The 15,737-nt window shown below is 54.4% G+C and overlaps 1 protein-coding gene across 1 annotated transcript in view; it reads left to right on the forward strand.

Annotated features, from left to right (window-relative positions):
- Galnt2 (polypeptide N-acetylgalactosaminyltransferase 2) overlaps positions 1 to 11,764 on the forward strand; it is a 141,473-nt gene extending 129,709 nt beyond the window's left edge. Inside the window, exons 14-16 of the mRNA XM_004854680.3 lie at positions 169 to 295; positions 6,262 to 6,381; positions 9,366 to 11,764. Of these exons, the coding sequence (XP_004854737.1) occupies positions 169 to 295; positions 6,262 to 6,381; positions 9,366 to 9,521 (403 nt within the window). The 3' untranslated portion in view covers positions 9,522 to 11,764. The remainder of the gene's footprint in view (positions 1 to 168; positions 296 to 6,261; positions 6,382 to 9,365) is intronic.
- Positions 11,765 to 15,737: the final 3,973 nt, after the last annotated feature.

Raw genomic sequence — 15,737 nt, forward strand, 5'->3', positions numbered from 1 at the left:
ACATCTTACAGTGTTAGGAACACAGAGGCTGGAGCCCTGCCATGTTGGGACATGGGGCCTGGTAACCGATCTTCCTCTTGTCCTCACTGCCACAGTGAGGTTGCTGAGCAGGAGCTCCAGGTGGCTGGTACACCTCAGAGTTAACCATTGGTCTCCATTGCCTTCCAGGGTTCCTGACCATCAAGACATAGCTTTTGGGGCCTTGCAGCAAGGAACCAACTGCCTTGATACATTGGGACACTTTGCTGATGGTGTTGTTGGAATTTACGAGTGTCACAATGCTGGGGGAAACCAGGTAGGTATTTGGATGGGTGTGCACCTGCAGGCCTAGAGGGTACAGGACAGGCCATAGGGTAACAGCTATGGTTGTTGCCTTCCTCCTGAAAGAGGGCCTGGCCCCTGATGGTCACAGCTTCTTTGGAGCCTCAGGGACAGCTGGGACTCTGGACCTGGACTAACTCCTGGGGCTGCTCCTTAGCCTCAGGCTGGGCTCTGTGCAGTGGCCAGACACAGTCCAGGCAGGGCTGTGGAGCTGGTGGCCTCCATCCTTTTCTCTGCTGGCTTTGACCACCTGCTGTGTGCTCATTGCCACAAAGCACCCCTTCTGCATTTGCAGCCGTGTCTTTCCTTGAATGTGGTGTAGACACCTGTGTCCCTGCATAGGAGTCCTGGGTTCCAGGCACCATGGTTGCCACTATAGCTATTGTCCCCATTAGATGGTGATCGCTTGAGTGATAAGGTAAGAGCCATTGATTGCCTCAGCTTGACACACACCGCTCCCCAGAGGCATAAGAACCCTGACCCTCTCCCCTTGGTGGAGAAGGCAGACACATGAAGTCTTTGGGGGCCCAGTGTGGCCTGGGAGTTCCAGAGGCCAGGAACACAGGCTCCCGTGCACGGGAAGGCCCGGGCAGTGCAGTGTGCTCTAACCCCCTTCCAGAAACCTTGCCTGACTCTGAGGGCCTGCAGCTGTAGAACAGGGCAGTTAACACGTGAATGGATCCCAGATTTGTTGATCTCAGACATTACTTTGTGTGAAACTGGCTGATCCAAACCGTCCCAGTGAGTGTGGGGACGTCACGGTCCCCAGGTGCTCCTGCCCCTTTCTGTACATTGTGGAGCAGTTTGCTGTGGTTGTGTAGAGTGGCCTGGGCACACTGAGTGACGCAAGGGGCAGGTCTGCAGGGCTTGGCTGGGCCCATTGCAGCCCTCAGTGCAGGTGTCGGGCCTGGTCCTGCTTCTCCCCAGCACACGTGTGCCATCACCAGGCCCTGTCTAACCCAAGTTTCCATCCCTGGTCCTGAGGATGCGCCCTGGAACAGGCTCCTGGCTTTGGCTGTGGCTCGGTTCACGTTTCCCATGTGTGGCCCTGTGGCATGGGAGTTTCCATCTGAACTCTCAGGAGTGTCCTAGAGGAAGAAGGTGCTGTGCCCCGTGGTGTCACTGTGTCTGGGTGTTGTGGTCTTCGCTGACTGCTTCTAAGGACCTGGAGGCCACCAGAGCCTTTCATGATTGGTAGTGGTATCAGGCCCCAGCCAGGTGTGGTTGTTCTTGTGATATGTTTGCCTGGCTCTACTCGCTTTATAGGAATCATCAGTACATTTGGACCTCACAATTGGTGTGGGGAAGCACTGGGCACAGGGACAGGTGTGTTAGTTGTTTTTACGAAGCTATTAAGGAACACAGAGAAGCAAAGCAATCTGGACTCTTCAGGAAGCTGAGAATACCTTTGAAGAACCAGCGTCTGGTTTGTTTGTGTGGCATTAGTTCAGATCTCCCCACACGCAGGGTGTGGATGTGATGTTGGATGGGGCTGAATGACACTCGGCCTTGGACTGTGATTATAAAGCAGAGGTGCCAGCATGTGCTGCCAGGTTCAGACTCTTCCTTGTTCCTGTTGGCCTTGCCTCTGTGCCTGGTGCTGAGTTCCCACGGTGGCATTGACAGAATCTGACAATCAGTGGTCGGGCCCCATGTCAGGAGCTCTGCTAGGGTGTGACAGGCCTTACCCTGCCAGTGTCTCACCCCCACTCTGCCCTGTGCTCTCCAGTGGGCTCATACTGTTCACCCCAGCTTCCCACACAGGCAGAGTCCTGCCGGAGCTGCAGGTAGACAGGAGGCAGAGATGTTGCTTGCATTTCATTGCCTGTGGCCACCCCTCGCCTGCTCTGTCTGCTGGGTGCCTTCTGGGCAGCTGTGTCAGAAGGGGTCCGCACATCCCCACCCACCCAGCACAGTGCCAGTGTGTACTGCTGCCCAGGACTCGATTTCTGATGGCCCGCCTCAGTGTCGAGGGTGCATTGGCTTGGACAAAACCACTGTCACCCTATTCACAGGTACAGGAGCCCACTGGTGACATGCTGCTCTCTCTTTATGGACAGACTGTGAGAGGCCACCAGAGCAGCTGCCCCCAACTGTGTGCTCTGGAGCATGAGTAGTGGCCACAGCCCAGACCTTGCCTGACAGGTGACATCACATGAGTGCCAGGGGTCAGCTCAGGGATGTCCCTGGGACAGTCCAGTGGGACCCACAGAGCACGCCCTCCGCACTGGCAGTCACCTTCCTTCTTGCTGCTGTGTGAGTGTTGCCCCTCAGCCGGCACCTCTCCTCTCACCTCAGCAGGTGTGCACTGACATTTGCTCGCCATCCAGGGCCTCGTGCCCTACTCAGACTCAGTGCTCCAGGGCCACACACAGGAATCTCCTAGTGAGCTTTGACAAACACCAGTGCCAGCGGCCCTGTGCCCAGAAAGTCAGGGGGCACTCACCCACAGTCGGGAGACGTCAATCCTGGGGCACCTGACTGATGCCAAGCAGCAATGCAGTGCAGGGGTTGGACACGTGGGTGGTGGGTGAGGCAGTGAGGTGACACAGCACCCTGTCCCCCTGGGCTGGGGATGCCTTGGTCCCTGGCCCACCTGTGTCATTCCATGTGGTCTCCTGGGTGCTATCCAGGTCTGATCTGCACTTCCCCTGTGCCACCAGCTGGCTCCATGTGGACGGAGGCTCTTCAGATGTGACTGGTGTGAGCTAGGTTTTCAGTTTTATTTAATCTTAATGGATTTAAGTATAAACAGCCACTTGTGGTTGGTGGCCAGCGTGTGAGTGCATGGAGGTGACCGAAGCTAAAGGTGACACTTGCTGGTGCCCAGTGTCCCACTCCTAGATGCACCACAGTTGGCTCTCTCTGAACTGGTGGAAAGTGGCACGTTTTGGGTAGTAACACCCAGCAGATATGAAACACAGGGTCTGGTATCTGGTCTTCCGCTCAGCCTCAGCAGCACAGGGCAGTAAAAAGATAATGGTCATGCTTCTTAAAGGTGGCCGCTCAGAAAAGCATTTTTCAGATGTGTGGCTATTTTACAGATTCAGTGCACTGAGGGACAGCACCAAGTAATGGCTCTGGTTTGCTGTGTTGGTGCCTCTGGACTTCATTGTCAAGTCTGCCTTAGAAGACTTTGCTGGCCACAGACATTGGCATCTCCTGACGCCGCAGCAGGGACAGTTAACCCTGTGGGTGCTGCCATCCCCGTGACTCCCCTGACTACAAGTGGGCACTTCTGCGTGTCTTGGTTTGCACTTAGAGTAAGGGTGTCAGGCTCATCCTCCTGAACCACTGGGAGCCACCAGTGTGCAGGAACCACTGTCCTCCTCCCTGCTGCATACTTCCCACGTAGCTTGGGCCAGATGAATCAGACAAGCAGTAATTCTACACTCAGGCAGTCTTGCCCCTGACACCACACTTGTGGGACCTCTCCCACCTAGCAGGGTTCTACTGCCCGGAATTAGCATACACACGAGCTGAGGGCTCAGTCCTGGCAGTCACCCCTCTTCAGATACCGGTCACAAGTCCAGGTTGTCCCCTGTGCTGTCAAGTGGGGGGTTCCTATGACACCCCCCTCCCCAATTCAGTCATTTTCAAGAACAGCTCATAGAAACAGTTGCTGGACTAGGTTAACTGTTCACTGTTAAAGGATACAGCTCAAACAGCCAGATGGAAGAGGCAAATAGGGCAGGCATGAGAGGGGTCCCCTGGGGGCTCCACCTTTAGCCCCTCCATGCATGCACCGAGACTGTACACCCTGAGGTTCAGTGATTGTCACTAACTTCATTGCCAGCCCCTCGCCTTCCCAGAGCGTGGGGCTGCCCTGAGTGTTCCAAGCAACTAATCCTGGCTGGTCTCTCGGTGACCGGCCCTGTCCAGGAGCTCACCAAGACAGAGACACTCCCATGTCACCAGGAAATTCCCAGGGGTTGGGGTGTGGCAGGAACTGGACTCAAAGACCAGATATCAAAAGGTGCTCCTTGCACCCTGTGCTCAGGGAGTTCTTACAAGGCTTTTGAGAGCTCTGTTCCCAGGGAGTAGGGTGGAAACCAAATGTATATTTTATTGTCACACTGTTCTAAAGCCCGGATGTGCTGAGCTGCAGCATTCCAGAGGCTAATGTGCCTCCCCAGTCAGCCCAGGGGGCTCCTCCCAGAGAAGGCCCTGCAAGGCTCTGCCCAGAGCTGGAGATGGGCTCCGGGGAAGGGCTTGCATAGGTGTGTTCGGGATGTGCCAGTGACTGGCCACACAGGTGTCTCCACTCTAGGAGTTTTTAGCACCCCTAAGACCATTTGTGCGTTCTCAAGGGAGAAGCATGGTGGGAGATCAGTGTTCCCAAATTTATTTGGCCTGGAACCAGTTTTTCATAAACTTGCTCACAGAGTAAAATTGAAGAAACACTAATTAAAAAGTGACAAAACTGAAGCTCAGGGAGGAAGGGGACTTGCCTTGTCTCCTTGCCAGGGGCGGCTGCCAGTGATTCCTGGTTGCCCCTGGCTGCCTCCACCCCAGCCTCTTCCACCCGCCTTCAGGACCAATGGGAGATGCTCCGCTCATCCTGAGGTGGCTGTGGGGTCTAAGCACCACAGGCTTTGGGGTTTTGGAGTCTTGCTGGTAGCAGATCATCTGTTCCTCCACAATTCAGGTTCTGAACCATGAGGCTTCTTCAGAAGCAATTCCCTTGCTTACCTCTGTCCCTGAGGATAGAACAAACTTCATGGCAAAGTGACAGTGTACTTGTGTCCCATCCTTTTCTAACTAGAAATCCTGGCACGTGCAGAGCTCCTCTGTTGCATGGAGTACAGTGAGGTCATTCAGATGGAAGGAGGGAAGGGCAAGGGGCCAGAGCAGCTGGGGTTCCCTGTGGGGCTCTGGGTTGGAAAAGGCCCCACTGCTGCGCAGATGGGTCAGGTCTTTGAGTGACCATGGGAAGCCCCACCCACCCACCCACCCACCCACCCACATTGACTCTACCCTCTCCACCTTCGGTCATGTTGCCCCTTCTCTCCCTTCAGCCTCTGCCTCTACACATGGTTCTGCTCAGCATTCAGAGTGGTTCTTTCCACCATGTCTCAGCCCTTGATGCACATGCTTGCTCACTTACACATGTGTGCGTGTGTGTTGTTAAATGCGTGGACGAGAATGCTTAAACACTTTGTGGCTCGCTTTTCTTGTTCAGAAAATGAGAATAGTAAGAGCCCCTCGTGGATCATTTGCCTAAAATGCTTAAAGCAGTGCCTGGCACAGAGCAAGCACCAGATATAGCCCTACTGTGCAGTGTGCAGCTGCATACACGGTTCCTTGCCTATTTGGAGGGCTTGCGACTCTACGAAGAACAGTATAGCACTGCGGCAAGTCATTTATAATCTTCACAATTTGGTCTACATTCGTAAGTCTGTTTCCAAACCATACCTGCCCAGGAGAACGATGCTGAAGCCCGTAGGGTGAAAAGTCAGCCCAACTGCCTACTTTGTGGGCAACAAAGCTGCTGCCATGGTTCCCGAGGCTCACGTGTCAATACAGAAGAACAACTGGGCACTCTAACTCAAGTTTGGGGCTAAAACATGATGTCACTTGTAATTCCAGCACTCAGGAGGTTGAGGCAGAGGTTCGCCGTGAGTTCGAGGCCAGCATGAACTACATAGTGAGACCCTATCTCAAATACATACATACATACATGATGCGGTTAATCTTAGTTACTAAGTTTTGTGAGCCACTCTTGTGCTCTTGTTGGCCAATTCAGTGTTTAGTTGTAGATTTTAAGGCAGCGTCCCCTATTTGTAAGTTTGTCTCAGGCTGGAAGTAATTTGCTGGTTCTGAGTTAGTTTAGTGTTCAAGATCTCTCTCCCATCATGACCCATTTCCCTTTGGGACTGTCACCACTTCCACCTCTATTTCCCCCATGTGGCATGTTCTAACTGGGGTTCTGCATTCTAGGAGTGGGCCTTGACGAAGGAGAAGTCAGTGAAGCACATGGACTTGTGCCTTACGGTGGTGGACCGGGCACCTGGTGCCCTTGTCAAGCTGCAGGGCTGCCGGGAGAACGACAGCAGACAGGTGGGTGTGCCAGCCCCGTATGTCTTGGCGGGTGTGTGTATGAATTCCTGTCCAACCTGAGCCAGAGGTGTGACATAATTATATTCACACTCGCTTCCCCATGCCACACAGCATTTTAAAGAGAAATTACGTGTTTGTGTTTATCCATCAAATATTTTTCCTATTCAAATTTACAAAAAAAATTTTTTTTTGGTACCAGGGATCAAACTCGGGTCCTTGCACTTACGCAGTGGGCGGCGAAACCACTGAGCTAAATCCCCGGCCCCCAAAAATTTTTAACAATTAAGGCTCCAGTGGACATGACTCATACATGTACACACTCTTAACACGCAAGTGTGTAAAGACAGAATATACTTACGGTTCTGCTTAGGATGGTGTGAAAGCCATCCCCATCCACTAGAGACCATACTTGAATTTGGGCCTTTTCCAGGCTAGGGTTACATGGCATGATACTGTCTTGAGAGACTAGGCAGGGACAGCCCCAGCTCCCAGTCAGCCCTTTACCATGAGGGTGAGCCATGAGCCCTGCAGTGCCCTGTGTGCTGAGCTGAGACATCCAGTAGGTTGGGCGTATTAAATATGTTTTCATATCACACTACTTCTGACTTGCTGTGGTTTCTTGGGACACAGCTTTGCTGTAGTCCAAGAACATCTGTGCTGCCTTTTCTGTCAGTTCAGAGAGTGCCATGCTCCCCAGAAGATGGCTTTTGTCTGATATACCCACCATGAGAACTTGGAGGTATCCCCCTTCCTGGAGCCCTGGGCAACAGTGGCAGGAATAGAAATGTAAGCACCAAGAGACCATTCAGCATGCTCTGTGTAGAGTGCTGGCCCATCTTCCTGTGGTCCCTCCTCCTAGCTGAGGTGGAGAGAAACTGAGGCACGGAGCCTAATGCAACTAAAAACCTAGCAGGCTTCTAGTTCAACACTCATTCCACAGAAGGGGAATCTGGGGCCCAAAAAGCCAGCAGCTCATCCCCAGTATCAGCTGGGAGAACTGAGGCTGGGATTGGTCCCTGTTTAGGTCCCAGTGGTCAGGGAAGCACCTGCAAAGGGCCCTCTCCCATCCATCACCTCTGAATCCCTGTGCCCATCTCTGGGCGGCCTGTCCTTCTGCACAAGCTCAGCCTGTCTTGTCAGTGGGGAGCTGGTGTCCGGATTCTGCTTGCTATCTAAACAGTTGTCTGCATTGATGCAGCTTCTTGGCTTGAATGATGTCCCAGAGGAGTAGCTGTTGGACTGAAGACAGCCACCATCTCCTGCACCCAGACCCCCTAGAACCAGCCAGGCCAGCATCAGAGGGGCCAAGTGGTACCCACCCCTCCTTGAGCCCAAGCAGCATTTCCCCTACAATGGCAGACAGAAATGTCCTTTGATATAAAGTGACACTTTTGGCATCACTTGAATATTTGATAGGAATTCCTGCTCTAGTCTGAGTTTGTGGGAGCCGTAAGTAACCCCTTGAAAACTTTGTGAGATGGAAACTGCATAATTGGCCTTCCTGTATAGTGTGTGGGTCACAGGATCTCTTGGGTTGTACCCCAAGCCTCAGAATTAGGAATGTCCACATTACTGCATCCAGCAGACGTCAGCTAGTGGAGCCACCTTCCAGGACAGAGCTGGATTTTCTTAAAGACACTCCACTTAGTTGATACTCTATCTGAGGGCAGAGGTCAGAATCAGTTTCCATTTCTCCCAAATTCTTTGTTGACTTCCTCAGAGGACTTGGCAGCTTCATTGTCCCAAACATAAAAGGGGGGGGCGCCAGCAATGTGAAGGGACAGGTAGCAGTCAGGAGCTAGAAGGAATGAAAGGGCGGGCAGGTAGCAGGGACTCCAGGTGAGCAGGTGGGTGTAGAACAAAAGAGGTCTCATGCTTGGGGGTGGGGCTCACCCTGCTGCAGGAGACCTCAGTCCTTTGCCTCCAATGAGCAGCAGCTCAGCACTTCTTGTGGAGTGTGGTCTCACCCATAGAGATATTAAGTTTCCAGGCACGTCTGTGCCTTCATACTGTGTACGTTTACAGAGTCAAAGGGGAAAGGAGGTGAGAATGGGAAAATTAAATTCCACAATGTCAGGATTTGCCTAAATACTTATGCGAAGGAGCTTTGGTGCATATGGTGTAAAAACTTAATTAGAACCACACTGTCTCCTAATAAAGGGAGAGCTTTGGGGAGAAAAAAACGTGTTTTGTTTTTTTAAGAACAAACATTGGAGAGATCTTGAAATAGGGATATTTGCATTCCTTGCCAAACATGAACAAGGAGACCTCAGATTTCCTTGAGGCTGTCATAGGCTTTGTTTTCCCTGTGGCTGCTTGGTGGCCTTGTGTGAGCATTAGGAGCATTGTGATTATCCCCTGTGCTCTGCTAATGGTGCATTCAGCACTGGGCCAGCTTGGCTGTGCCATGCAGGTGCTTGGAAGCAGGCAGTAGTTCTCACAAGGCAGTTGCACATGGTGGAGGGGGTAGCAGCATGGGAGTTGGCCCCTTCCCAGCGGGTGCCTGTTCCCACAGCATCTCTCTCCTCTTGGGGACCTGACACCACTCTGGTTCTGCTGAGCCCAGAGCCCCATGTGGATACTGGCAGGTGCTACGAGGCCTCCAGGAGGGTGGCTCCCCACAGCTCGGGCTTCCCAGGGCCCCTGACAGCGGGGAGACATCACTGCCCCAGCCACCCCATATGCAGGCTCCTGTGTGTGAGTGCTCATGTTAATAACCTAGTAAGCAAGGGAGGTGCTGGACGTGGGGCCCTGTCAGGAAGGATGGGGTGTTAGAGTTCTGTGCCCAGAGAACCCGGATTTCTCTCCCACCCTGTGCACGCTAGGGCTGGTCTGCTGTGGCTCATGCTGAGCCCTGTCCTTGATGTCAGAGGCCGAGAGAGGGAAAGCGAGTTGGTCGGTTTGAGTGGAGCCAGGGGACCTGTCGGGGCCTGGCCTGGCCCTGCCTGCACCTTCTCCCTCAGCCACGCTCTTGTCTTGTGCAGAAGTGGGAGCAGATCGAGAGCAACTCCAAGCTGCGGCACGTGGGCAGCAACCTGTGCCTGGACAGCCGGACGGCCAAGAGCGGGGGCCTGAGCGTGGAGGTTTGCAGCCCGGCCCTCTCGCAACAGTGGAAGTTCTCGCTCAACCTGCAGCAGTAGCAGACCAGAGCCCGCGTCTGCTGCTGAAGCACTGGCCAAGCTGGTGATCACATTATCGATTATGTTTCTTAAACTTTCCGTGAAACTATATACCTCAGTATTCCATCATGGTCTGAAGCCGGAGAGCTCCAGCAAGGCGCAGCTGTGTTGACAGACGCAGCGGTGGCAGGGGGCCAGCCCCTCTGCGGGGGCCCAGCTGGCCCCTCCCATGGCCACCCTCCTCCTCCTCCTCCTCCTCTCGCTCAGTAGCCAGGAGCCACCTGGCTGAGGCACAGAGTGGAGAAGCAGCTCTGTGTGCACAGTGGCAGAGGGAGGAGGGTGCGCGGCGACCTCGCAGCAGGAACTCTCAAAATGATCATTTTGATCCCATCAGAATCACATGTGGGCCCCACAGCATGGCTCACGTCATTGCAGGTTCCCTGTCACCCTTCCCTGCGCCTCCAGGCCTGGCGCCCTTCTCCCACTGATGTGCTTGCTGTATTTGAACGTGACTTTTCTATGGTGGGACGCTAAATATAAATATATATAAAAAGAGAATGTACGGTCAGCTCCCCACGGTCTCTCTAGGTCTCTTCTCACAGGCTCCTCACAGCGCAGCGCATGGCAGGGTGGAGGGGCCGCTTCTCCCTTGTCCCTGGAGCCTCATAGCCAGGAGACGCTACTGCGGCCAGCAGGGGCTTCCCAGAACCCTGGCCCTGGCCCACGGGCATCTCTGTGTGGCCTCCACGTGGGAGTCGCTGCTGTGTGTTAGAAAATCCATTCTCTTGGTACTCATAAGGCCAGATAGGTTACTTACTTTTAGAAGTATTGCTTTAGAGTTGTTTTTTTTTTAATTTTTTTTTTTTTCTTTAGAGGAAAAAACCCCATCCCCACAGCTCCTAATGTGAGCTGGCACTGCCCTGTGACGGGGCAGACCAATGACCCTACACAGTTGTCGCATGCTAACGCTGGGCTCGTGGGAGAATGAGACCTTATACGCAGGCCTTTGGAACTGACTCCTGCGAGTAGAGTGCTGGCCGTGAACCCCAGACCTGCTGATGGCCTGGCTCCCAGCCTGTGTGGTCGGTGTCCTTTGCCCAGCACCCCTAATGTGGCTGCTTGGAGGCTTTGGGTAGAGTTGGGAAGAGTCAGAGCCACACAGTCCCGTGCCCATACAGTGAGACAGCAGCCTGCATCCTGTGTGAATCACAGGCACAGAGGGACTGGCTGCAGCAATGGCAGGAGATGCCCGGGCACCAGCCTCGTGCACAGGAATGTCCCCACAGAGCTCCCTGGACTTTTTGGTGTCCCTGTCACGGCACGGCCCCGGCCCCATCAATCTCACGTGGAGATGTCCAGTCTCAGGCTGCTTGGGCTCAAGGTGCCTGTGCAGGCTGTGGGGGCCGTGAAGATACATGGTGGCCAGGAGTCGCTGATGCGCGCTCTTCCTGCTGGTCTCCCTCCACTGCCAGCTCACATGTGAACAGCTGACCATGGGCCCTCAGTGGAGACCTGGCCAGGTGGCCGCCCTATGTCTCATTTGCTACCCCTGCCAAGCAGCCATACACGTCTTAGAGACAGGTGACCATATGCCAGGTTAACGCCACACACTGCCGTCTTCCAAGGTGGCTCCAAGGGAAATTGCTCATGGGCACAGGTGGAGGCTCAGAGCCACAGAGCAGGGGAGGGTGGAGTCTGTTGCTCACGCCAGCACTTGGTGGCACCCCATCGCCTTTGAGCTGCTTTGTCAGACAAAACCCACAGGAGGCAGACAGGACTGGTTCCTGCAGGAGCTTGTTGAGGGGATCTGGGCCCGTAGCTCTCACCTGTGCACCTGCTGTGTTGTCCGGCCACCTGGGGGCATCATGTGGGTGGCTTCCAGCCCAGGCCTCTGGGCCAGTCCTCAAGGTGAGCCCCGTTTACAGGACACAGCATGCCAAAGTGACTTACTGTGCTCATGTTATTTTGTAGTCCTCGGGACTGTCCCACCATCCCACTCCTGTTTTTAAAACAAACTTCCCAAGAGCTGTCCGCGCACAGCAGGCAGAGACAGTTGTCTTCTCTGTGGTCCTTGTCTCTCCTTAAAAGCTGAAATGATGGTATCTGTGGGTGTGTTTTGCAAATTTAAAATATAGTTTGGTAATTTTTTTCCAGTTGATTTTTAAAAAGAACTGCTGTACAGAGCTTGTACTTTGTCCATTTTATAGATGGAAACCATCCTTGAAATTGTTTAACTTAAATAAAGAAAAGATGCTTTATAGATAGTGCCGTCTGGTGATAGCTGCAGTCTCTGGGTCTTTCTAGGGTGAGCAGCTGGGTCTGAGTACAGTGGTCCCAGTCTGTCCTCTGGGGCCTGCACGGTCACTCTTCCCCGCATGCTCTAAGAATGTGTTTGCCTGTTACTGCCAGCCTGTCTGATGTTTGTCCCTGTCTGTAATGATCCTTACTCTCTGTGAAGTGGCCATGATGTTCTGGGCACCCGGCCAAGCCCTTGAATGCATTCACATTTTACAGCTGCTGGGGAAGCTGGTGACAGGAGTGGCACCTGCTTGGGTCACACGGTTCCTACAGCCACCTGCGTTAGGCCTGGGACACTCCACTCAGGAGCCAATATGTTTGCATATTGGTGTAGGGGATGCGCCTACCCTCTCACTAGGTGTCTTTGAGTCTCTTTGGCTCCACCCAGGGTGAGCTCTGAGGCTCATGACATACGGATGTGTGAATAGCCCCAGTGTGGGTGTGCTGAGAGACTCAAGTCTGGATGGCGATGAGGCCTTGCAGGGTGGGAAGGAGCTGTGTTCAGGGCCAGGAGGAACAGATTAGTGCCAAGCACACAGTGTGCCACACGGGCAAGTGGAAAGCTCGAGGGGTGGGGTGTTATGGGGAGTCCTCCCAGTGACACTGGCTGACACTGGCCAGCCCTGCACAAGTGCCCACCTCTAACTCTTACAGCCTGCAAAGATGTCACTCTCGTTTCACTGCTGGGGAAACGGCTCTGGTGAGCTGGGTTGATCGCCCAGTTCACTCGCCAGCACTTGAGGACACCCCAACTCAGACTGTCCCGGTCCTGGTCCCTGGGAGGGCCCACTGCAATGCTGTGAAGGACAAGGGCCAGGAAGGAAGCAGGCCCTGGGTGAGGACAGGACATGGCCTTGCCACTAACAGATAGAGGGGAAGATGGGCGGAGGATCCCCCACAGCAGACAAGGCTTCCACTGCGGGCCCTGCCATTCATGTCCCGCCTCGCCTTAGGACAGTGACCGAGTTTCCTCATCGGCGTCACTGTCTTAGGTGAAGTGAGAAGAGCAGATCCCCTCCTGGGCCAGCCTGACCACTGCCACCCAGAGCCTCCCAGGCTTTCCCCTGAAGGCCAGCAGGACAGTCATGGGCTCTCCCAGGGGAGAGAACGGACCTGGGACCTGGAGAGATTTCTGCTGAAGTGCCGAGTCCCTGTGAGCGCGTGAAGATGCGGTGAGGGGCAGGATGGGGAGAGCCTGGCCTTGCAGCTTACCTTGCACTCCTCGATCCTGGACCGGACTGTGAGGTGGGGTGGGGACCAGAGCCAGGCATGAAGACTGGTCACACACGAACAGGAGCTGATCCCAACAGGCAGAGCCAGCTGGAGGACGGAGGGTACGAGATAGACCAGGCTGCCCTGCCCCAGTGGAGGAAGGTCACAGGGCGGGGCATGCTAGAGGCTGAAGAAACAGACTCAGGAGGAACAGGTGCTGCAGCAGGTGAGTTGGCCACATGGCTGCTGGCTAGGACTTGGGCAGGACCTGAGGGTGCTGGTGCGGCTGGGTAGAGGGGGAGCGTGGGCAGCCCCTTCTCCTGCCCCCAAGTGGGGTTTGGTGGCCGTTAGTGCTCAGGTGTCCCATGCTCTGGCCAGGGCTTCACGGGGCTGGACAGTGATGGTCTCCCCATTGTGCATCTGCCAGGCACCAGCCCAGTCTGTGTACAGTGTGGCACATTTTGTCACCTGACTATGGGACAGAGTCATCTGGAACTGCATTTTGAGTATGTTCAGAGCATGCCCACTCGGCACTTCCGCCTTCATTTGTTGGATGACAGCTTTGCCTGTGTCACTGTGGTTAGCAAAGCCATCTGAGCCTACTTCTGGGACTTCGGGATGTTGCCCTTTGTGTCATTTACATTATTTAGAGCTTGGGAGTTAAAGGGTGCAACACCTGAAGCCCACACCTGGCCTTAGAGCTGAATCTTGTTGGGCTTGTGCAGCCCCCCAGCCCCTGCCTGCCCAGAGTTCCTCCAACTACAGGGCCCTGCAAAACCCTGGCTCAGGTGCTGGGTGGGGCCCAGGGTCCTTGTTTCTGGGGCTCCCAGGGATACTGCTGCTCTCAGGGACACTGAACTGCAGGTCTGAGCTGTTCTTGTGGAGGGCAGAGACGTGGCTCCCTGTGCTGGATGGACAGCTGTGTGAGGGACCACAGTCTCCACCCCCTTGGTGACTGGTTGTGCCGACTTCATGTGCGGCCTGGAGAAACAGTAGGTGTGATGCCCAGACCATATTGGCTTGCCTGTGGGCCCTGATCTAGGACCATGGGCCCTGTGACCTCTGGGTCCTGGGCTGTTTCTCCTCTGTTAAGTGGGTAGGTGGTAGTCACAAGGTTAGAGGACAGAGCTCCTTGTCCGGGAGGCTGCTGTCACCCTGGGAGGCAGCTTTGCAGAGAGGAGCCCCTGCTGTCCCTTGTTCTGATAAGTGCACGGCCTCCATTCCTGCCCTTGATAACGCCACTTGGTGAAGAAAAGGGATGCTTCCAGCGGCACCACATCCTGCCCCTGCCAGGGACGGCAGGTCTCCTGCTGAGGCTGCCCTGAGAGGGGGCCTTAGGTCTGGGCTGCCAGAGCAGTGAAGGCTCTTTCCTGTCAGAAGCCTCTTCAAAATGGCAGTTTGGGGAAAGAGCTGCTCAAGCTGTTCTGTGGGTCTCATATTCCTGGCCTGAATTTCATTAGTCACTTCTCTCTCTGAAGACTAGGACATTTTCTTTTTTTTTTTTTTTTTTTTTGTTCCATCTGTTTTTTTTTTTTAATGATTTAAAATTGTTTCCTTCCTCCTTCATGTCATGGTCTCAGAGCCTGGTCTGGGCCTCAGGGACATAAATCTCGATGCTGTCTGCACTTTCTGTGGCCAAGTTCAGCCACACAGAAGCTGCCCGCTTGGCTGCCAGGAGTCTCTTGCAGGCCTCCTGATGCTGCTTGTCCCCTGCATCTGAGGCCTTGTCATGGCTCACTGCCGGCTTGGATTTGGCTGGCTTCTTTGGGACTGGAGGGGGTGACTCAGACATTTTCATCCCAAACCTGCTTCTTTTAGCCAGATGAGCCCACCAGGCAGAAAATACCATCTGGAGGAATGTCCCCATACTGTGGAGTGCTATGGAGCAGGTGTCTGTGGGTCAGACACTGAAGTGAGGACAGGGTGGGAAGGTTTGTGGACAGACTGCATCTTGGCTGCTTGGGCCCACGCCAGCTGCCACCTGGAGCTGTTGCTGGGTGATGAGATTCAGAAAATTTGAAAAGCCCCCTCTTGCACTGTCCCCCACCCCACTGTCCCAGCACGCCCTTCCCCTGGGCCCTTAAAGTCACCTGTGCCTGGATGGATGCTAAAAGGCATCCCCCAGAGGTACGACCACAGTACTCTTTAGCTTGACTCCTCTCTACTGGCCTCCTGAGCTGTCTTGATAACCACATGATGGCTCAAAGTACAATGGACAGGGACCCGTGGCTCCTAACCTGGCCTGAGGTCTTTCTCCTATGTTCCTTGTCGTCACAAAAATAAAGAACCCCACTCCCCACAAGCTCACAATTGACCCTCCTAAGGTATTTGGCACAAGGCACTTTCTTGGGGGATTCCCAGGGCCCGCCGGTTAAACCAGGCGCATGGTGGTGCCCAGGACAGACAGGCATTGCAAGGCAGGAGGTTCTCAGTGACTAGGGGACTCCCAGAAGAGGGCAGCAGTGAGCAGCTAGCAACTGTAGAGAAGCACAGGGCTACACTGGAGGATGCTGATAACAGACTCCAGCTGCATTGGGTCCCTCTGCTGGGGACCTGGATTTCCTCCTTGTCCCAGAGGCAGATGAGTGCAAGTAGTGGGTGTGTAACTGGGTGGGGGAGACACATTGCCTCTGTCCTCATCTACAAGGTGTGTGTGTGTGGGGGGGGGGGCTATTCCTAGGTGCCATTGTGCGAAAAGCCAGGACAGAGGCCACTTTAAAAAGGCAG

This window comes from Heterocephalus glaber, unplaced genomic scaffold, assembly GCF_053883595.1.
Source record: "Heterocephalus glaber isolate CG9 unplaced genomic scaffold, H.glaber_assembly_v1.0 deba00001472, whole genome shotgun sequence".
NCBI lineage: Eukaryota > Metazoa > Chordata > Mammalia > Rodentia > Bathyergidae > Heterocephalus > Heterocephalus glaber.